This window comes from Rhinolophus sinicus, linkage group LG05 (genome assembly GCF_036562045.2).
Source record: "Rhinolophus sinicus isolate RSC01 linkage group LG05, ASM3656204v1, whole genome shotgun sequence".
In the NCBI taxonomy this organism is placed as follows: Eukaryota; Metazoa; Chordata; class Mammalia; order Chiroptera; family Rhinolophidae; genus Rhinolophus; species Rhinolophus sinicus.
In genome coordinates this window covers 22,290,457-22,313,998 of record NC_133755.1, presented here as the reverse complement: position 1 = coordinate 22,313,998, position 23,542 = coordinate 22,290,457, and the positions used below count along the sequence as shown (strand labels likewise).

At 39.8% G+C, this 23,542-nt stretch overlaps 1 protein-coding gene across 14 annotated transcripts in view; it reads right to left on the bottom strand.

The window, feature by feature from the left end:
* Nucleotides 1-3,700: 3,700 nt before the first annotated feature.
* LTBP1 (latent transforming growth factor beta binding protein 1) overlaps nucleotides 3,701-23,542 on the bottom strand; it is a 349,946-nt gene continuing 330,104 nt past the window's right edge. For all 14 annotated transcript variants that reach the window (XM_019741724.2, XM_019741760.2, XM_019741748.2 and 11 more), the window contains 3 exons: nucleotides 10,099-10,221; nucleotides 6,432-6,581; nucleotides 3,701-5,191 (listed from right to left, as the gene is read on the bottom strand). In XM_019741724.2, the coding sequence (XP_019597283.2) occupies nucleotides 5,010-5,191; nucleotides 6,432-6,581; nucleotides 10,099-10,221 (455 nt within the window). In that variant the 3' untranslated portion in view covers nucleotides 3,701-5,009. The remainder of the gene's footprint in view (nucleotides 5,192-6,431; nucleotides 6,582-10,098; nucleotides 10,222-23,542) is intronic.

Here is a 23,542-nt window from a genome sequence, read left to right as displayed (position 1 = left end):
TTTTAAAGAAGCTCTTCCTTTTTCATATTGGCAACTGTAAAGTTGAAATTTCTTGTCATGATGCCAATGGATTTACAATCTATTTGATCTTGTTCACGTCAAGTCTTGCAAAATGTTGAAGCTCTAATTTGCAGAATGCCCACGTATTGTTGGAGAAGTCACCACCTGCTCTTATGCGTCTATGGAACATAGAAACACCCTGCTTTGCAGAGATTTTCCCAGAGATTGGCTAGACTGTGACTCTGTGAAGCCATTCTAAAGTAATGAATCCTTTATGTGATCACAGTTACCAAGACTAAGAAATCAGGCTGGGAAAGAGAAGACAGTTTGAGAAAAGGGAAATCAAATAATTAAGACGATTTTTGATACAGCAGGGACCTTACAGTTCACTTGACTGACGAGACAACTGGTACAAGAGATAGAGAGAGACGTTCAAGGTCTGAAAGCAGGCTGTGGAAGAGCCGAAATTCGGACCCAGGTAGGTGTTCTAAGATGCCAAGTCCAGCATGCTTTATGTAAGACCGGCTGCACTTTCTGTAACAAATAGCAAGGGACAGGTGAAGTGACTGTTAGTGCTCTCTATTCTTTTTCCTAGGGAAATTTAAGAACTATGAAATTCCAAGTATTTCATCTGCTCCCTAGGGCTTCTACTCCACCTCCCCATTCCACCTGCCCCACCCCCGTCCCACTGCCACGATCATCTGGTTCCTCCTTGTTCCCACAACATGGGGTTCTAGCTTCCATAGGATTACTTACCTGGTTGAGGTATGATGAGTTGGGTTCACGTCTGTCTTCTGAGCTAGCTGTGGGTCAAACACTACAAGTTACTCATCTCCATAGTCCCAGAGTCAAACACAATGCCTGGTACAAACAAGCTATCACACTGAACAGCTCACATGTAGAACCTTTCCATCATGGCAGAGGGTTCTACTGGACAAGTTCTATCAGAAGCAGTGATTTCCCACAGGACGTGAGTTTCTGCTCCACCAGTGAGGGCCCTCATACACTCTCAACGACAGGTGACAGCTGGCTAGGGGAATCTCACATTCCTGTGATTATCAGTGTTTTACCCTAAATTAGGGAGCTCTTTTCATGGAGCAGTGTCTACTGTCTGATCAGACTGATTTATTCCTGCACTCTGCAGATACCTGCCCTTATTCCTTTTTTCTCATAATTGTGATTACTCATTGCTTTGCTATTGATCTGTGACAGCTATCTTTAGTTTCTTTTTCTTACTCAAGATTTTAGCAGTAATTCATAGATGCTCTAGTACAGACTCAAATCATTCTTATTTGAAAGTTGAAGAGAGTATTAGAATCATAGTGTTTTAATGCTGCAAGGTATTAGAACAATTCCTAAACTCAAAATTATAGTTTGTCCCCACAAGCAGGGGAATGTAGTATCGACATGCCTAGGAACTGTTTCCTTGAACTGTTGACCCAAATGAAATGTTCATGACTCGTTTCTTAAGCACATCAGGTTTGTCAATTTCTGCCAATATAGGGACATTAAGATTTACCAGAATTCAAGTACATTTTAGAGTAAGAAAGTTAGTCCTTTGTGTGTCAGAATACTGAAGCTAAATTCTTTAGAATGTATAAACATTTTAAAGAGAAAAAGGAATGATGAAATTGTGTAAAACAACTTTGATATACTGAATAAGGGTTTGGTTTGCTGGATTTGCTCATTTCAGCTAACATGGCAGATTTCAAGATTATAACATCAGGCTGCACAGGCTTAAATCAGATAGCCATATCTAGTGTTTTTTGGAGCAATGTTTTGTTTTTATGACAAAACAATAGAATGTTATTAGTTGTTGGTATTTTAAGGTAAGGAGACCTGTTCTACGGATGGACAGAGACCTGATTCTTACTCAGGCAGCTGGACAATACATGTGTTAGCACAATGGATTATACATAGTTAGTATAATGAATGAATAGAATGCCTGTAATAGGAGCCTATCTCTTCACTGCCACAGAATCTCAAACCTGCAGTTTGGAGGACAACTGGGCTTTTAAAAGTAAAATTGCAGCAACTACTGAAAGGAGCTAAAAGAATTGTATGTATTCCAGAAACAAAATGTTTTTTTCCAGGGCTATGAAGCAAAATTTATGTAACAAAACTTAACGCAAAAATATCAGAAGTTGTACTTAAAGCTATGTGTTATCATTATATATGCAGACATCTCCTGCTTAATGTTAGTAATTTGTAAAAATTAATTGTTCTGTGGGAAAATGCTAACAGGATTTATGATACTCCCCAACCAAAGTCCCCCAACCAATTTTCTAAAAACACAACTAAAACACAGTAAAACCACATTGGAATGTGAGCTGCTTAAAACATCTCTTCTTGATTGTCAGTGAGGTTTCACAAAGTTGCTTTGTGTGCAGTAGTATCTTCTCTTCCATTCTAATTACTCTTCTCTCTCATGCACTCACATAGCTTTTCAGTTTTTGACACTTGCTCTATTTTTTTTTTTGGGGGGGGGCGAGACTCACACAACACCAGGTAAAAACAAGGGCTAGACACACATGGAAAGCACTGTGGAAATGCATTCAGGACAAGCATCTCCACAGTGAGCTAGTGGCTGGTCACCAGCTGATTATGACACGGTGGGCCTCTGTGCCAGCAATATCCTGGTTTCCATCCACTTTGTTGAGAGTCTTTATGCTTTTCAAACATCTGTGTACTTCTAACTCTTATATTTTAGGTTACTCAAGACCTTTTGAACACAGTATGTTGAGGATATAAGTTTCTCCTATATATAAACATTAATTGAAAAAATGTGCGAGAGATAGGTACGTTTTATGGTGCTTAGGTATTATTTTAGCTTTCTATTGCTGCTGCAATGAGCTATCACAAATTTAGTGGCTAGCTCATTAGCAACCTTCATTCCATCTGTAACCTTAACTCCCACTTGCCATATATGGTAACATATTCATAGGGCATGGACATCTTTGATGGGCCATTATTCTGCCTACTGCAGGTATTAAAAACCAAAAGCCTATCTTTCGGGAAAATGTTAAATTGGGAGATTTTCTGCTGGGTATGCCCATAGTTTTTTGTTGTTTTTTTTAACTCAGATGTTTTATGAAGTAAAAAATGGACTCTGAAATTCAGTTTAAGTTATAAAGCAAGTGCATGCTTGTGAATGTGGAATTTTGAAAGTTACTATTCCTTCTTCCTGAGATATGTACCTATGTTAAGTTTGCTAGGGCTGCCATAACAAAGTATTGCAGATTGGGTGACTTAAACAACAAAATTTATTTTCTTACAGTTCTGGAGGCTAGAAGTTTGAGATCAAGGTACTGGCAGGGTTGATTTCTTCTGAGGCCTCTGTCCTTGGCTTGTAGATGGCCGTCTTCTTCTTGTGTCTTCACACGGTCTTTCCTCTGTGTGTCTATGTCCTAATCTCTTCTTATAAGGACACGGATCATATTGGATTAGGGCCCACTCCCAATGACCTCATTTAACCTTAATTACCTCTTTAATGACCGTCTCTCCAAACATAGTCACCTTCTGGGTCAGTGTGGGATTAGGTCTTCAACATATGAATTTTGAGGGGACACAATTCAGTCTTTTACAGTATCTAACAAATTTAATCACTAGCCAGCAAAAAACTCTACATCAACAGAGAACCACTGTAAAAATAAAGGTGGCGGGAGATACAACTTATACACATGTACTCATTGACAATTACTGTCAGGTAGAATTTTTTTATTCACCAAATGTTTATTGAGTACCTACCATGTACACAGGATTGTAATAAATGGGGATGGGGTGGGAATGAAAGTGGGGCTGAATACAAAAATGAATTAGACACAGTTCTCATGAAACATGCGTTCTAATGGGCAGACAGACATTAATAACTATTACAAGTGCTATAATGGAAAAGTCCAGTATCAAGGAAAATGTCAAACCTACCTACAGTGGGAAGGCTTTCCTAAAGTGACAACATACTTGAAGGATGAAAAGGGATGAGTCTGGTGAGCAAACGGGTGGGGGGAAGTGGGGAGAAAAGTAGCAGTCTAGGTAGATACGTCAACAAAGACCCAACCATGGGGAAGTGCTAGTGGAGTTTTAGGAGCAATGTGGGGTGGAGGATAAAAAAGAGAAGAGTGGCATGGAATGACGTTACAGACTTAAAGGCACATCAAACATGGCTCAACTCTGTGGTTCAGAGAGATAAAGAGCCATATACGGTTTGGAAATCAGGTAGAAAATTTTTTTTCTAAAAAAAAGGTGAGCTAATTTTAACATACAATGTAAATATACTGGGACCATCAAGTTTTCCAATTATTTTGCTCGGCTTACTTTATACATTATGAATACTAATGTAATTTCACTAGTTCTTCCATTTCAACATAGGAAAGGGATTCAACTGACACCTACTAGCAGCTTGGCTAAGAATGGACATTACAATCAGACAATACACTGTAAATATAAAGTACTTTTCTCCAAATGTGTGTAAAAGTTTTGAAGCAAAATCACTGCCTGCTCCACAGGACAGACAAGTTGGATTTTAACAATGTTCCAGACCAGGAATAGCATAACCCTGTGTAACAATACTTACAATACAGTTTAACAATATTTTATCAAAGACTTGTGCACTTGAGATTTAAAAAAAAAAAAATCTGAAGAAAAACAGTAGCCAAGGAACTGCACAACCAAAAAATGAAAATTATATAAAATATTTCCACCACTATTTAAATGCCAAATTTAATCAAGCAATAGTTTAAAAATAACAGCACTGTTCTGCCTCTTTTCCACTGAATTTTACATATGAACAGACTATATATACTGGTTTTTCAGAGAGATGTCCATTTGGTCTGTCACACCAGTCAGGCTCACGCTGAATCCTTTTGTTCTCTTCCGAGGATATGCGACTCTGTGATGTTTCCGTTATGTCCGACATTCTGTGTTAGGTGCAATGTCTCACGTATAATACATTTCTCTCTTTTCCTTTACACAGTGCAGAGGATATGGGCTTAGGTGATGTGGATTCTCTTTTACTCCAGGTCACTGTCTTTTTCTAAATTCAAGGCAGTATTCAACGGGGTGCAGTAGTTCGGCTTGTCAGAAGGTACGTAGCCTGGCAGACACACACACTTGTAGGAGCCTTCCGTGTTGATGCACTTGGCATTCTTGCAAAGAGACATCCGGTTGTTCAACTCATCACATTCATTTACATCTGCAATAAGCCAAACCATGCAGGTAAACAACCTGTGATACAGTCTGTGAGGAAAGGGAACCCCCACCTTACCTGAGGCATCATGGCATTCGGCCTGAACACAACCTGGCTCTTCTCAGCTCTCCCCCCAGGAAACTGTATAGTCTTTCCCATTAATGTCGGTTTCAGTCACATGCAAGATAAGTAAGACTTTCTAGATCTTACAAAGGTAGATTATCAGGGAGGTTCTAGAATTTCTTTCCCTAGTCTTTCATACAATAGGAAAAATTGGCTGCCCTGACATTTTATAGTCAAATCTCAAGGAAGCTGGAAGAACTAACTATCCTACTTCTACTTTCTTTTCCACAGGTATAGGAGAACAGTTAGATTTGTCAAGAGCCATACAGTTAAGAACCAAACCAGTGAGCAGAGAGCCCTCTGAGCAGCCCCTCTTAAGCTTTAAGTGACCCTCTCAGGTTTCTTTCCACAGGAAAGAAAGGCTCGTATGCACTTCAAACACCTGTAATAACCCAGGTTACCTATTTTCCAGACCTACCACAGATTGAGACTAACAAAACTGCAGTAGGGAAAGGGACTGCTCCAGAAGGGAGACGGGCCACAAAAAATAGAAAAAAAAAACACCCCACTTTAAGTTACGGGCCTTCTCGCATTGAGGCCAACAAGCCCTGGAAGCCAACCTGGAGGATCATTACCTGCTCACACGGAGAAGGATAAATGTTCGGCTAGTGTTCTTTTAAAAACGAGAGGAAAGGCAACGAGAGAGAGTTTTAGGAGGAAATTTTTCTGAAATGATTACCATGGAAGCTGTATTTTTTTCAGACATCTATATTCCCTTATGCTTGTGTCAGGTATTCAGAGAAAACATTGCTCGTTGCGTAGTCAAAAAACTAAATTTAAGAGTCAAAGTAATTCCCTGGAACATTCTGGCCTTTCCTCTCTATGTACCATTACGTGAATTCTTAAATGAGATATCAACTCTATTTTTTTTAATTAAAACTTGTGGTACAGTATACGGAACATAAATGTGACCAACTTAACCACGTTTAAGTGGATAATCCAGTGACATTAAGTACCGTTACCTTGTAGTACAACCATCACCACCATCCATCTTTAGAAATGTCTTCATCTTGTCAAACTGAAACTCTGCAAAACTGTCTTAAATGGACTCGATTATATGAGATCTGAACACAGGGCATCTCAGGGAAAGACTTATTTCCCATACGACACACATCATTCTTACCAACACAGGTCATCTTGGCCATATCCAAGTGATACCCATCAAAGCAGTCGCAGGTGTAACCTTCCTGCACCCTCACACAGCGGCCATTTTCACACCCGTTAAGGATGCCACATTCCTCAGCATGCAACTCCTCAAAGCTATTTAAAAAACCTGGAAAGGAAAGGGCAGAAGCCAAGTTAGAAAATTTCACCCTCTAAACACCATTTTATACACTTGTATCATTATTAAGCTTATGGTTCATCAGATGGACACATTTCAGACCTCTTCAAGTTAACATCAAAATTTAATACTGAATATATCTGCAACACAATATTAGGCATTACATGTTAAAACTTTATATGTGTTGTACAGATTAGTCCCATAGCTTGAATTCTGATGTTCTAGATTAAAGTCACTTAAAATGATAAAGCAAATATGGTTTTTTTGTTTTTGCCTTTCATTATTAAAAGTTTTTTATCTAAAGTTCCAAATGTCAGAACATCTTTCAGGATGGAACCAACAATGGAATTTATCTGAGTTCAGGAGACATTTGCTCAGAAGACCCAGGAGAGTCTAAGGCAGAGCTATTCCCCTTGGAGTTCCCAGGAGAGTGGAAAGAACTCTGGCCTCACTCTGGCAAGTCTGTTTGTTTGCTCTGGCTTTGGAATGAGCCTGACAAAAGGGCTCTTGGGGGATCAAAGGATAAAGGCAGTAAAAGGGACTCAAAACATCCTGATAAATGAGAAAAGTACATCATACTTGTGTTTAGAAAACCAAAAGTCTTTTTGTATAGAAACAAAGAAGCTCTTGTTTGGCTCTTTGTATAGTTTAGATATCTTTAAGCTAATTCAGAGCTAGAGTTTAGTAATATAAAAACAATTTAACCCAGCATTGGGAGTGTTTAGCTTTCTTTTGAGAGAAGAAACTTGTAAATATAAAGCCATGGTGACTCAAACACACTGTTGATGTGGCCTCGCATCCCTTCCCCACCTTCTTTCTGAATCTCACCACGTATTAGCTTGGGGGGGGAAAAAAATCAAAATGTGGCTAGAACGCTCTCTGGCCTTTGAAGTAATTCTCCAGTGGAACTGCAGGGGGCAGCAAAATATCATCTCTTACTCAGGGCTGTCAAGTCTACCTCAGGGATTTAAAAATTTTAGTAATACATTCACAACAGGCCGTTTTAAACACTTTTAAAGGAGACAAAATATTAAAGGTCATCAAGAATATGTCAGCAGATCCCCACAGCCAGTTTGAGAAATACTGACTTAAGAAAATAAAGTCTTAATCTATGAAAATATTTTGAAATTCCAGTTATCACAGCAAAATCATTTTGACTTTGTGACTAGTAAAATTATTTTTTATTATAGAAATTAAAACATGAAATTAAATTTGAAATTCCTATACAGACATCACGTAGACTCTGAAATATACAGGACTCCAAAACGGGTCAGCACTGGGCACCCCCTGCTCCAAATCTGGCCTGCTGCCTCATTTTTGTAAATAAAAGTTCTATTGGAACACAGTCACACCCATTCGCTGATGCATGGTCTGTGGCTGTTTTCATAAGACCATAGTAGAATCGGGTAGCTGCAACAGACATAGTATGGCTGCCATGTCTAAAAAATTTGCCATCTGGTCCTTTATAAGAAAAAGTTGATCTCTGCTCTAGGAAATTGCAGTTTTTTAAATACTTCCCTAACTGAAGGTACCACCAGCTATCAGCTCAGCATTCTTAACCCACCAGAAAGCAAGAGATGGTGAATCATAAAGGTGGTAAGAAAACTTAGCCTCCCATCTATGTTTCTGTCACCCAATACGATCGTTTTCTTTAGCGGGGCTAGAAGCTCTAGCTCCTGGCGGGGAAGGAGGAGCTATTGCTCGGAACTTGTCTGAAATTTAAAGGCCATTAGAGTCAAACTTGGAGGTCTTGGAACTGCATTTCAACTTCCTATGTTGCTAATTAAGAAGTGGATGTGACACCAACATGTTTTTCTTAACATTTGTAGTGAATTTTAAAAAAGAGTTTTAAGGCAATGTCAGCATTAAAAAAAAAATAAAAAAGATACATAAGCCAGAACATTTAAACATTAAAATTCCTGGAATCTAAACTATACTGCGATAGAGGCTGCACACATAAGCTACATATGGGACAGTGTCAGAGAGGTATATAGACTTAACCTGGTATTTCGGATTTCTTTTAACCTTAATATTTCTTCCTTTCTTTTCCTTTGTCTCCTTTTTTTCAGGTAAATGTTTGTTGATTTACAACACATACACAGAGAAGTGTAGAAATCATAAGTGCACTGTCTTATAGCTGTCAGTATATTTAGGCACATTTCATGAAGTTGTGCATGGGTGGGGGACTGGGCAAGAACAGCAGGGCCTCTGGATGCTGGCATGTTCTAGACCTGGGGTTGGGGGGTCACATAGTGTGTGTGTCAATCAACCCAGCTGAATGAACAGAATGCTGTTTTCATGTAAATTTTAAAGCACTCTTAAATCTGTTGGATGAGTAATACACTGCACCCTCCAAAAAACAAAAGGAAGAAAGGGAGGGAAGAAGAAAGTACGGGAGGGAGAGGGGAAAGAAAAGGGTAAAGGAATAGGGAAGGAAGATAAAATTCCTTTACTCAGAATTGAAGTAGATCCAAATGCAACCACAAAGCTTGCATTGCTCCTCAGGGACTAGGTCATGGCTAGTGTGTCAGTGCACAGGTGTCAGGGCCCAAAGGAAGCAAAACACTTCATTGTATTTTGTAATTCAGCAGCATCTTCGAAGTCCTAACCTTGACTCCCTGGTCAAGAAGGATTCCCTGTCTTGAAAACCTGGAGCAGAGGACTTCACGCTGTGAAGGGGGCCTCTGCATAAGTAACGTGGATGAGGCAGCTGGAATCTGTGTTTCCCTATTCCCGTTCTTAAAGTAACACAACCTAGAATCTACGACTATTGCATTCTGCATGGTCCTGTTTTTCAGACTTCAAATAGTCAGTCTATATTTAAAAGCTCTGGTTTCCTCCATAGAAACATTTAGCTTGTGTGGCTTCCTCATCTAGGCTGCTTAGTTGTACACCGTCACACATTTACTTTCTAAATGACATGCACACTCCACCTCCCACAAGAAAACTCTGCTTGCAAATCCAGGAAAAACTGCCACACATAATTTCTTACTTAATAAAGACCCTCATGAGTGGATTCTAAAAATTAATTCCTGACAGAGCAATTTTTTTTTTTTTTTTTTTACTTTCTACTCTAAAATACTTGCAAAGATCAACTTGGTATAGTTAACCTTTGTTCATTTCCATGTACAAAAGAAGACTACAATTCTAACTAGGCCTTCAAGAAAACCCTGGACCTCAAACCCATTTACCCAGTGGGTAAAAAGGTGATTTTTGTTATGGAAATGCTAACAATAATTTACTTTAAAGACAGTGAACATAACAGCATCTCTGCCCGTGAGACAAATAATCTGATCTCAGGGTTCTCAAACTTGAGACATCTCAGGATCACCCCAAGGGCCGATAAAACAGACTGTTGGGTCTTACCCCAGAGTCTCTGATTCAGCAGGTCTCGAGTGCAGCCTGAAAATCTGCATTTCTAACAAGTTCCCAGGGGTGACGTTTTGAGAACCACTGACTAATCTTTAACCACAATTTAGTTTCATAGTGACTGAGGCATTTTGCTTACGGTCCTGAATGAAGTAGGGGTCAGCTTCTGGAGCATACTGTTCACTGAAGTCAACCAAGGCATCCCGTCCATATGGCCGCCGGCTTCCTGCGATGGGGATGTTACACAGCTGGGCATAGTCATCTGAGAAGGAAACAGTGAGGACTGTGACACACCATCAACGTTTGCTCACACCTAGAGCACTGACCCCCAGCTCCGGGCAACAGAAATCTGCCAGGGCTGTCCACCGCGTGCCCTACCCCACACACCACTCGTCCTGGAAGGTGTCGCAGGATTCTTCATGGAGCTCAATACGTCTACACAATGCTTTAGAACATAAAATTCGAAACTGAAAACCAGAAACAGTCCCTGAACTGTTGGTAGAACACATCCCAGGAGAGTAAGGAACTGAAAAAAATGAGCCACCTGAGAGTGCTGTTGGAAGGACAGCTTCAGCTGAACCCATTGGATGTTATCAAAACATTTTCAAGGTATAAAGTACTCATTCTTACAGACAGGTGCTTTTTCACTCACTAGTGAGGGAAACTATGTATCTCTGGTGATCTGAAATAGAGACAACCACTAACCCAGGATGCTATGAGGTACCATTTGAATTTAGTAGCTACTGTGGTATTGTAACTCTGCACTCAAGAGCTGGTCTTTCTGAAGAGTATTCTAGTAATGATGAAGGAGGTGATAGCCTGATCATCATCACTGTGCAGTACTGGTAGCAGTAACAATAACAGCTAACAGTCGATAATGCTTGCTCTGCGCCAGGTACTGTTATAAGCACTCAACACACATTCATTCACTAAAGCACTCACACTATTGTATGAACAGGTACTATTAGCATGTCCATCTTACAGAGGAGGGGACAGAAGCACAGAGTGGTTAAGTGATAGCTGGTATGTGACAGCATCAGATCTGAACGCAGTGTGAAGCTCCAGCTTGCACACGTAACACTCTGCCTCTCCTACAACTATCGCAGGTCCTTGGCAATTCTTGTCTTTACCTCTTCTGCTCCCTGATACATTCATCTACAGTTTCCACTTTCTGAGGCCACATTCCCCTTCCAAGCTGGGTCACCCCCATGGTTTCCTGACTTCTAAACTCTCTTTTAGTCCTCACAGGACCCACATGGGATCTTGGATCTCCGTTTGTCTGGGATGACTGAGCTTTCCATGTATTTCATGGTCCCAGGCTCCCGTCTGTATGTAGAAGCAGAGTTATTTAGAAGGTCTATAAACGAAAGCTTTAGAAAGGATGGTTTCATGTTCTGAATGCACGTTTTATAGAAATACGTTGCCCAAGGATTTATCTAGCGGATGGTGGAAATTCTGGGGCGCCTTGGATTTCAACAGCTCTGCCAGAGCTGTGACGTGCAGGTCAGTGGCCCCAGGACTGGAGGGGCACTCTCAGGGCAGTCACACAAGACAACAGCCACTTGTCTGGACCACAGATGGGGAAGAGTTGCTCTCTCTTTTGTTTCCTTCTAACATACAAAACTAAGGAAAAGCACTAAGGTACCAGTGTGAAGGCTCAAAAGATGTCTTTCATCCTCTTACTTAAAGTAGTTAAAGGTGTGTGTGTGTGTGCAAACATTGAGTGCGTGTACACACACACACACACACACACACACACACACACCCCTCTCTCCCCTAGTATTGCGCAAAGAAAGTGTAAGGCCAGAAAAGACCATGCACCACTGGCTAGAGTAGAATTATGGTTGCCCCTTCCTAAAATTCTCCTCACGCAGAAGCACTCCAGGAACAACACACCCCAGACAACCCAACCTTTGGCATGAAACCATTTCATGAGAAATATTAATTTCATTAAGGAAATAGCTGAACCTGGAAAAAGATCCTTGACTGAAAAAAAGAAAAGAAAAACCAACTTCAAACAAAGAGAACACACATGGCTGTCACTTCTGCTTCAAGTTTGAGAAAGAAGAATTAAGGATTTCCCTGCGAGGGCAAGATCGCTGAAATGTTTACAAGTTTCAAGAGCTGAGGTCATTTTCTCTCATGCCTTTTTATATGTATTTGTTGTACGTCTGAAAGGGAGACTTGTTCAATATTTCACATCCAAGCAACAGTTGTGATCAAGAGTAGATATTAAAAATAAATTCTTTTTTTAAAAAGTAAGAACTCTTGTTCTTATTTTGCAAAACTCAATCCAGAGATGACTCAGCATGCTCCTCTCCCACATGTGGTCTCACCGAGCCTTGAGGTCCTGGGGCTGTTGACTGCAAGTCAGGGCCATCCCAGGGCTGTGTGACCTTCCAGCCTATGCCCTTCCCCTAGACCATGCCTCCTCCACCAAGGAATGAGTTGGTCTCCGCCCTCCAAGCTCTCACCATCTAGTATTGCAAAAGGGAAGGGTCTGAATGTGAGAGGAGGAACAGATTTCTCTTTTCTTGTAAAATCCTTACAAGTAGCTTCCTGGAAAAGGTGCCATTTGACCTGAAATTAAATAGTTGAGTAGAATTTACAGGAAAAGATATGTTGGATTGATTTTCAAAAGAGCTTACCCAAAGGCATCAAGAAAGCAAACTGCAGGCTGGGTTTGGGGACCACCTAATGCTCCTAAGGAAGGCTTCTGACTTGACATGGGCTGGTAAAGGGAGGCAGAGGACAGGAACGGGGGTGGGACCTCTGGGCCTTGCCCTATCTTCCTTCCCCTCCTCTCTTCCCCAGCCATGCATTTCTTCTCTTGTGATTCTAGAACTTACTGTCCTTTGCTGTTTTACTTTCTCTAACACATTAACATTCCAAAGTTTAAGACAGCTTTGGGCAGTTATCAAAACATCATTTCTGCATTAAATGTACTCTCTTTTGTATTTGAAGATGTGCTGTGGTTCCATCATCACCAGTACATGCATTTTGAGTTATTTTCTTTCTGGGAGCACAGATGGGGCTATCCCAATCCATCCATGCTGCCTCGCCTGTCGTGCACATCTGCTCTCATTCTTGGCCAGGGTCAAGGGTGAAGTGAGGATGGAGTAACAGAAATAACGTGGGCTTTAGAAGCAGAAGGTGGGGCTCCAGTCCTGATTGCACCACTTCCTTTCCAGCTTAGCAATTCTGGGCAAGCCTCAGTTTCCACATCTGTTACATGGGAATAATTCCTGTGTGCCTACCTCTGTGTTACTGGCGTATAAAAAATGAGATAATGTTATGGTACTGTTCATAAATTTTGAAGCACCAAGAAAATGGAGGTTATATTATTTTTCTCATAGGTCAAATCACGAAGTCCCTACTGCACATCTGGAAATAAATGAGGATTTTCAAAGACAGTATCAGAATGATTGATATAAATTTTAGTGTTAGCCAAACTTAGAGGTGGTTGTCAATGGGCAAAGGACCATGCAGTAAATTAAGAGCAATGAAAGCACAGTCTCCAGATGCCTTTACATATTGCTGCAAGATAATCTGGAATTTTCTAATACATGGAGAAAAACTCTAACTCAGGAAACAGAGAACAAAGTTTTCATCTCAGACATAAGGCTTAAACTTATTGACGGCCTTGGCAAATACAATTAATTGGTTGAGCGGTGATTAAGTCTGAGCAACAGCACACTTTAATGATAGATCCACAGAACTCAAAGTATCTGGGAAAAACTAATGTTCAACAAGTCTTCGTACTATATATGCCTGCACTGATTAGAAATATGTTAAGTTGAGAGTAGGTTTCTTACCATTTTTCAGGGGAGCAACTAGAATAGCATTTTCTAATGGGTCTTAAGCAAGGTGTCCTCTTTAGGATCTGGGCACATACACATTTCCAGCATGTTGGGCCTCTGAGCAAACCCCAAGCCACAACCAGAACTCATTCTGGCTTGGAGGAGGTTTGGTCTTGGTTATCCCTAGGGCTGGGTCATGGCTATAGTACAGCTTGGAGACACTGAATTACGGTTGGGTGAGGGAACGGAGCCCGCAATAGTAGATCCCTGAACTATTTGCACAACGTCCCGTGAGAGCCATAAGAATCTCTTGGCTGTCACTTCATCTTGCTCAACATGTGGAGATGAACATATATATTCTGTCCCCAGAGTCTTTTTCCTACTTCAAAACACCCTTTATTTATGCACGTCAATAATGATTAAGCACCTAGTTGCCTGGGGTTTGGTACGAAGGAGCTTGGCTTAGCAGGGCTTGTACTTGGGAGGCAAATACCATTTCTGAGACATCATACAATGGTTCCATCCAGGATCTGGCCAAATACGAATGTGAAATGAATAGGAAATGGAAATATTCACACCTCAAAGCCCCTGCCCCCACTGAAATCCCTACCTCCCCAAGCACAAATGCTAAGCTCTTGATCAAAGCTATGAAAGACACACATGGGAGGGTGTGGGACTCCGTCACTAAGTGGTCTAAACAAGATCCAGGCCATTGATCACACTCATTTCCCTGGCATGGCAGATTCATGTAACAGATGGGGCTTTGATTTTAATTTTAAATTGAAAAAAAAAAGTTTAAAAATTACCCCCTGGAGCCAGTGGGTCTGGGGCCCCTGCTGTCAGCAGCAATGGGAAGCACATTACTGTATCCTGGCAGGAAACCTCCATTCCTGATGACAGACACATCTGCAGGGCTGGTCTGGACAGTCACATGTCACCATGCCACTCTGGCATGTGGGGAAACTGGGAGGTGAAGTTTTAGTTCTGCCGGAGGCAGATTAAATTCAGCTGCTTTTAGAAATAACGAAGAGGCTGCATTTCGTTCTCTACACATCAGGGCTAAAAACTGAGTGCTCTAAAGGTTGAATTGCACCATTTTCCAATGTAGGAGAAACAAGGACCAATTCTTATGCATTAATAAGTGGGTCTTATTTTGTTCAAATTTCTAGACCAGAAAGGCGTTTTTCTTACAGGTTCCCATATGTGTTATTAATGGATGATGGTGCTTGGAAAACATACGCACACAAAACCAGGAAATGGAGAAAGAAGACAGGGAGAATGGAACGACTATTTACCCCAGTGCATGCTGAGCCAGCAGTATAATAGGCATTTTTTCGTGGACTGAAATTAGCAAAATCTATGAAATTAGAAAAATGCTGACCATTTACAGAGCATTCCATCCAGTACAGATAAAGAAAGGAATGTGAAAGAAAGGATTCCACTGGCAGGGTTACCGGTACATATACCCTATAGAACTGGACATCCATTTGGGAACTGGGTTTCCCCGAAAATAAGACCTAGCTGGACCTCTACTGCGTCTTTTGGAGCAAAAGTTAATATAAGACCCGGTCTTATTTTACTAGAATATAAGACCGGGGTCTTATCTAGCATAATATCATAAGACCAGGTCTTATATTAATTTTTGCTCCAAAAGATGCATTCGAGCTGATAGTCTGGCTAGGTCTTTTTTTCAGGGAAACACAGTAGTTCCTTGGACTAGACAGATGTTTTTTTCGAGCCTCGTCTGTTGAACAGGATTATGGTACTGTGCCATAGTGACATTAAAGGCAAGTCATTGTTACATTCAGTCACCTTCTCATTCACTCGTTTAACCAGAGGCTGAGAATCCTGCAGGCAGGGCAGGGTTTGGAAGGAAAAGCGGCTATCATGACAGTACACAGTAACACGTGCACTAGCTTGTTGGGGCCACAGAAGAGGTAATGACTAGAGTCAGCCAGGAAGAACTGGGAAGGCTTCACCTTGGAGGTGAGCATGTACAGGAAGGAGACCAACCAGGTAAACAGGAGGAGAAAAGGTAACTTAGAGAGACACAGGCAGACAGTAGTCCTTTTTTATCTGTGGTTTCACTTCCCATGGTGTCGGTTGCCTGCAGTCAACCAGAGTCTGAAATTATTAAAAGGAAAATTCTAGAGATAAACAGTTCATAAATTTTAAATTGCACACCATTCTGAGTAGCGTGATAGAATCTTGCAAGGTCCCACCTGGGATGTGAATCATTCCTTTGCCCAGTGTATCCACACTGTATACACTACCCACTCATTAGTCCCTTAGTCTGGGTTATCAGACTGCCGTGGTATCACAGTGCTGGTGTTGAAGTAGCCCTTATTTTACTAAATAATGGCCCCAAAATGCAAGAGTAGTAATGCTGGCAATTTGGATACACTAGAGAGAAGCCGTAAAGCTCTCCCTGTACGTGAAAAGGTGAGTATAGTACACTAAGATATTTTGAGAGGGAGACAGGTCACATTCACATAACTTTTATCACAGTGTATATTGTTATAATTGTTCTATTTTATTAGTTATTGTTAATCTCTTACTGTGCCTAACTTATAAATTAAACTTTATCATAGGTATGTATGTACAGGAAAAAATGTAGTATATAGGTAGGGTCCAGTACTATCTAAGTGTTTTCAGGCATCCAATTGGGGGTCTGGGAATGTATCCCCCATGGATAAGGGGGGACTACTGCATAATGGATAAGAAAGCATTAGGGAAACAAAAGTACCATGCAAATGGTGGTTATTCTAGATTCCTGCTAAAGAATAGTCAAAAAAAGGGAAAGTGAGCCAACATGTACTATGACACCCCTATGTGCCAGGGGCTGTGTATTTTGCGTATACTTTTTCATTTAAGTCTCAGAACGACCATACAAAATAGTGGTAATTAGCTCCTTTTGTTTCCAGTAAGAAAATTAAGGTTTATAGTGTCAAGTCTTAGTTTAGATGAAGGATTTGAACCTAAATTGCTCTATCTGCAAAACCATGTCCTTTCCACTCCATAACTGCCCTTCTGCAACCCTAAGCAAGTTATGAAACACACTCCCTTCGACCTTACCCATCAGGTAAGTACTTGGTTCAGCAATAAGCAATTGTGACTAAAATTCCAGGGAGAGTAATAAATATGAATGCTGATGAGCTCAGCCCCACCAGGGTCAGTTCTATCATTAGCAGGATTTATGTTTATTGATCTTGCTCGATTTATTAGGTGAAAGAGATCAAATTGCCTAATGTTCAATTAAATTGTACTTGTTGAAAACAGGGAAGTAATGAAGTTGAAAGTCTTGGCAGGTTTTATATTCTGTGGCACTCCTGTACATGCTAATACTCTAAGGAAACTCACGGGCCACAAACAAATCAGGGCCCCCACCACTTCCAAGTGCAGTCACTCCCAGCGTTTCCCATTAGATTACTGTTTATTTAGCCAGACTCTAACTGAAGAGACAGATTTGCTGGGTCTAAATGCCAAAGCACGGAGGCCCCTTTTGCTTTCTAAAATCCAGATTCAAAATTTATATACTTGTAAGAGTACTAAATTATGCTACACATGGAAAACTTAAAATAATGTTAACTTATGAATTTCTTATTAAAAATTACATAAAAGGTTTTCCCCATTTCTAAATACCCAGGGCTTCAGAACTGTATCATTAAGTCTTACATTCAAGCAATCTCAGAGGAAATTAGGAGTGAGATTAACCTCTAATATTTGGTAAGAGACAAACTCAACAATATCGTGATAGACAGAGAGGCAAATAGGAGGAAAGGTAAACCTGCTAGTTTTTCAATACTGTTCTTCTACTTCATATTTCCTCTATCTGGAAGGACAGATAAACCATTTCACTTCTCCTTTCCTGCTGTTTAAATACTGCTCTGAAGTGACAATCTGAGAATTCAACAATTAGGAAAATAAATAAGTATGTTTAATATATGAGGAATACATTTTGTTTTATTTTCTTTTATTTTTTTGCATTAACCAAGTAAGATTCATTTTTAAATAGGAGCTAAGTGTGTGCTTAAGAATAAAGTATGTGCTAAAACGTCACATAACTGTTCACTTAAAAATGCACCATTTTACATTATGTGACTGTCACCTCAATAAAAAAAAGTCAAGCTATACAAAAAATAAAGGGAAAAATTTATATATATATATAAAGTCTGGAGTTCATCTAACTTTTCTATTTTTAGTAAAATGAGGGAACTAGACTAGTTGATCTCTAAGGTCCTTTTTGGTTTACATATTCAATGATTCTAAATAGAAAATTTGTCCTATTAGGCTACAAAATCTTGGGAAGATAATTTGTCATTGAAAGTTGTGGCTATAAATAGACATATGACAAGATGTTCAACATCACTAATCATCAGAGAAATGCAAATAAAAACCACAATGAGATACCACCTCACTCCTGTCAAAATGGATATCATTAATAAATCAACAAACAAGTATTGGCAAGGATGTGGAGAAAAGGGAACCCTCATGCACTGTTGGTGGGGTTGCAAATTGGTGCAGCCACTATGGAAAACAGTATGGAGATTCCTCAAAAAATTAACAGAACTACCTTATGACCCAGCAATTCCACTCCCTCGTATTTATCCAAAGAAATCCAAAACACTAATTCAAAAATATATATACACCTCTGTGTTTACTGCAGCACTATTTACAACAGCCAAGACATGGAAACAATCAAAATGCCCGTCAATAGACAATTAGATGAAGAAATTGTGATACATTTATACAATGGAATATTAATTACTCTTCCATAAAAAAAGAATGCAATCTTACCATTTGCAACAACACGGATGGACCTAGAGGATATTATGCTAAGTGAAATAAGTCAGACTGAGAAAGGTAAATACCATATGATCTCACTTATATGTGGAATCTGAAGAACGGAATAAACGAGCAAACAAAACAGAAATAGACTCATAAATACAGAGAAATAAACTGATGGTTGCTAGAAGGGAGGGGAGCTGGGTGATGGGGCTGAAGGGATTAGAAAGTACAAATCGGTAGTCACAAAATAGTCACAAGGATGTGAAATACAGTACAGGGAATACACTCAATACTGTTGTGATGACTACGTAGGGTGTCAGATGGGTACTGGACTTACCAGGGGATCACTTCATAGATTATATAAATGCCTAACCACTGTCCTGTACACCTGAAGCCAATGTAAAATAATACTGAATGTCAACTCTAATTAAATATATATGTATATATAGTTGCGGGGTGTCAAGTACAGCATAGGGAATGCAGTCAATGGTACTGTAATAGCTATGTATGGTGTCAGAGGGGTAGTAGACTTGGGAGGGTTATCACTTTGTGAGGGGTGTAAATGTCTAAACGTTATATTGTTTTGTACACCTGAAGCTAATTAAAAAAAAAAAAAAAAAAGCAAAACAAAGAAGTTGTGGCTGTAATACGAGGTAATCACCACTAGATGATGCTATTGCCTCCAGATGGTGCTCACCTGGCTGTTTTCAGAATGACTAACAATTCTGAAATTTAACACACGGTAAGCACGGACACATTTTTCTGAGTAAACTGAAGTCCAGAGAAATGTAATGATATTCCAAAGGTCAAGTTAGGATAAATTCTCAAAATATAACATTTTCTTTTACACAAAACAATAAATTATTAAAATATATGGGTAAAGATTAAACGTGTTTGAAAGTATATTATTTTTAACCTTGCTTAGTTTTTTTAAAGTTCTGAAGCAGAGAAAGCTATATTAGTACTTTTCAAAACTTTAAATTAATATTCAGAGGTATAGATCTCAAGGTTATGAAATAAAGACATACTGCCGAATCCATTATCATTATTAGAAGAGCAAACTCTAGGTATTTAATGTAATATTAAAGTACCACTAAACATAGTCAATATGATTATTCATAAATATGTCTTCCATTTAATTACAAGAAATAAGAATACTGCAAAGCAAAACTGAACTATTTTAAGACCCCCGTGTTTTATGATTTTCTCACATATTGCTATTTATCTTAATCTGAAATGACTCACTTGTTACATTTTGTTCTGGGTCTGTTTAGAATGAGACACAGTCCTAGGAGCTCTTCGTTCTGGCAGTGATTTCTTTGGCTCTTCTTTGTAGGTGACCTTAGATTAACATGTGAATGGTATTTTCTAGGGCTGAGCAGTGTACAACCAACACAACTGTTCACAACAGCCCTGCTTGCCACTGAGACTTGAAGCTCAGAACCAAGCATAAAGAAAGGCATTATTGTACCTGCAGCTTCCCAGTGAACTAATCTTTTGTAATCTGCTTCCTTCTTAAGATTGGCTACCGATGCTGAGCAAAACAATTATCTCCCCAGTTTCTGCTCCTTGCAGATTTGTGTCAACACAAAGTCAAGAGTATGGTAGTTTTCTAAGCACCTTCTAGATGCTTTTCTCCCAATTACAAGAGGCACAAACTGCTGCATGAAGGGAGAATAGACAAACTCTCCCTCACTCTTCCTCTGCCAGGCTTATCTGCCCTGGCCACGAGGTCCATATTTAAAAGGCAAGGACAGCCAGCGGCTTTGTTCCAGTCATAGTTGTCTTATAAGGTTAATTAAGAGAAGGTCAGAATAAATACAGCATTATTTGAACTCAAAACTTCAAACACAGAACAGGCTTTAAACAATTTTAAACAATTATATACAGCGATTTTTCTCATAGCCCCACTCATTATACTTCATGTTTCTTAAAGTACATTTCAACTATTCTTATCATTGAAGAGAAAAGAAAAATTGTAACAGCAACAAAATTTAAATATGTGAAAGTAAAATTTTCACTAAAGAGCAAATCACCTGGTAAAAGAGAACACTGAAAAGGCGTTTCTAGAAAACGGAATGCCTATTTATAATCGCTGATTTCAAGTGAGAAAATTTAAACTGCTAAAAATTTTACTTTAGAGATAAATTAGATGCTTCTTAATTAAAAATAAAAGTGTTGCTTTTGTGATCAGGTTGTTCATTTTACATACATGTCTTCATTTCTCTACTTTGGCTCTAATTTAGAAAGATTCTAACAGGACATCAGTGCAATTATTTATAGTCATAACGCAATTTATCCTCTATTCAGAATATTTTATATAACAAAGTATGGTCAAATTCTTAGCCTATCAGAGCAATATAGCTTTTATGAAAATAAACACTGAATAAAACTGATACCGCAAAGTCCAAGCCATACACGGACTAAAATTTCAGAAGTGCTTATGACATCAACTGTAAATCTTTTCATCAAATTCCCCACATTTAACTGTCATCTAATTATCATTGACAATAGCTTCCACCAGTCCTCGAAATAGAGAGTTCATGCTTGGGTTTGCAGTCTAACCAGGTCTGCTCGTTCTCTCCAGTGGCATTCCAAATGCTTGCTGGCTCACCCTGACTCTGGGGAACCGGGTCTGGGAGCTGCCGCTTGTTCTAAGATACTCCAAGTTCTGTCTGCAGCAGCTTAGCGGGAAATGGAGTCAGTGTTCCCCTCTAAGAGGGTTTTGTTTTGTTTTTCTTCTCCTTTTGAACTTTCCCCACTCTAAGGCAAACCATGTTTCCTTTTCTTCAAATACGTTTTTAATCAATGACACAATCTGATGATAACCCACATGTGGCTTACTTACCCATTGCTTTCTCTTTCTCTAAGGCACCTGCCAAAGACAAAGTTGTTTTAAAACCCTACAAATCCTTTGTAGTATTTTTCCCCTCCTCCTTTTTGTACCTGGCTCCTCTGTCATTCATTCCCGTTTACTTATCCCCTTTCACAAGTCAGTATCTCTTTCCCAGTTTGGTCCTGTCTTGTGTGAAGTATCCGACCTCCCCCCCAGCCCTTCCTTCCCCAGGGTATATCTGGGGAAGCAGGAACAGTTAGCTCCAAACGGAAAACTGAGGCCCTTCTTTAAGTGTGTGTGATTTATACATACTTAGGGACAGTAGTGGGGCCTGGAGAAGGTCCACAAAATGCAAGTATAATATTTTCTTTAACTGGCTCTCAACCTTTTCCTCAACCCCAGTTGTGATGGTTAATTGCATGTGTTACCACGGCTAGGCCACAGGGTGACCAGATGTAATCGGTCAAACATTCTTTTGGGTGTTTCTGTGAAGGTGTTTTTGGATGAGATAAACTTTTAAATTGCTAGACTGGAGTAAAGCAAATTGCCCTCCAGGATGTGGATGGGCCTCCTTCAGTTGAAGGCCTGAATAGAACAAAAGACTGACCCTCCTTTGAGTAACAGCTTTCTCCAGCCCACTGCCAGCAGCATTGGACTTCATCTGCTACAGTGGCACCTCCTGCCTGACAGCCTTGAACTGGAAATTCAGCTCTCCTTGGGCCCCCCAGGTTTTGAACTTATTGGTTTCTATAATCACATGAGCCAATTCCTTATAATGAATGACTCAATCAATCAATCAATCTTTCTGCTACTGATTCTGTTTTTCTGGAGAAACCTGACAAATACACCAGTCGATCTTACAGGAACAGGGAAGTGTGCCATCATCAGTCTGGGCCATCAGTCTGAAGAAGTGCCATCAGAAGAAGACACTAATTCTTGAGGGAAGTCACATGAAGTTGGAGTAAAGCTTTTCTTTATTAATTTTATCTGTCCTATTATTCTCTCTAGGGTTACTGTACTAGAAAATCCCATAACCCTAACCATGCTCCTGTCTTTGACTCCTGCCTCCTTTCAAAGAGATTTCTAGCACTGCATAACAAGGTCGCAGTGGGGAACAATCAATCACTAGCTCAATTTCCAGGAATAGGATTTGATTCACAATCATTGCTCACATCTACAAAGCATTTACTATATGCAAATATGTCATCCATGTTATCACATTTACCCCTCAAACACCCCTGTTGCTATTTGCCGTTTTACAAATGAGGAAACCAACAGAATGATCACCGGGCATCACGAAGCTCTATGCACACAATTCACTACCAAGTTTTAGTTTTCAACAATCCTTTGATAGTAAGAAAAAATCTTTTCAGTAAGAAATACAAATTGCCTACTTGCCATCTCATATGGCATCCAATTCAGGCTAGTTCGATGGGTACCAAGATTTCAGTCCCAACAGAACTGGACCACTTACCACTGAGAACCCTGTCTGTTTACACATTCTGTGTGCAGGCATGATAGCCACTCAATTTTGGATGCATTTGCTATCTTTCCGTTTGATTTTAATTCTCCACTATAGTTTGTTAACAGCCACACTTTCTTTAATCACAGTCTTCGGGATCTATGACCAAAATGATAAATGCTTTCATACTCAGAGCGTATTAATTACCATAACCTCACAAAAGAGTTCTCAACTTTGGCTGAAGGAAACTGAAGTAACTCGTCCAGTGCAATTGACAGAAGCAGTGCCAAAAGGAGAACGAGATCCCTGGCCTGCCTAAACCGAAGGCGGTGACCATGCACTGTGCCTCACATGCATGATGTTCCAAAGCTTTTATTAACATTTTTTTGGAAAACATATTTCTTGGAAAAGTCGTGACTGCTGAAAAAAGCCGTGATTGCTGAAAGGCCTTTTGCAACCACTGCCCAGTTACAATATTTTTTCAAGTTTAGCCCATGAGTCAAATCCCTGTCTTCCTTCACACCTCCAAGGGTATTATGAATCTTCTTACACTGAGATTTGGGGAACATGCAAGAGTCATGCGTGGGTATGGAAGAAATCACTAGCTCAATGGTTCAAAGGCAGATTCCAAGTTCTTTCACTTTTGTAAAACCTTACGAAAAAATTGGAGGTAGATTAGGAAGTATTCAAAAATTTT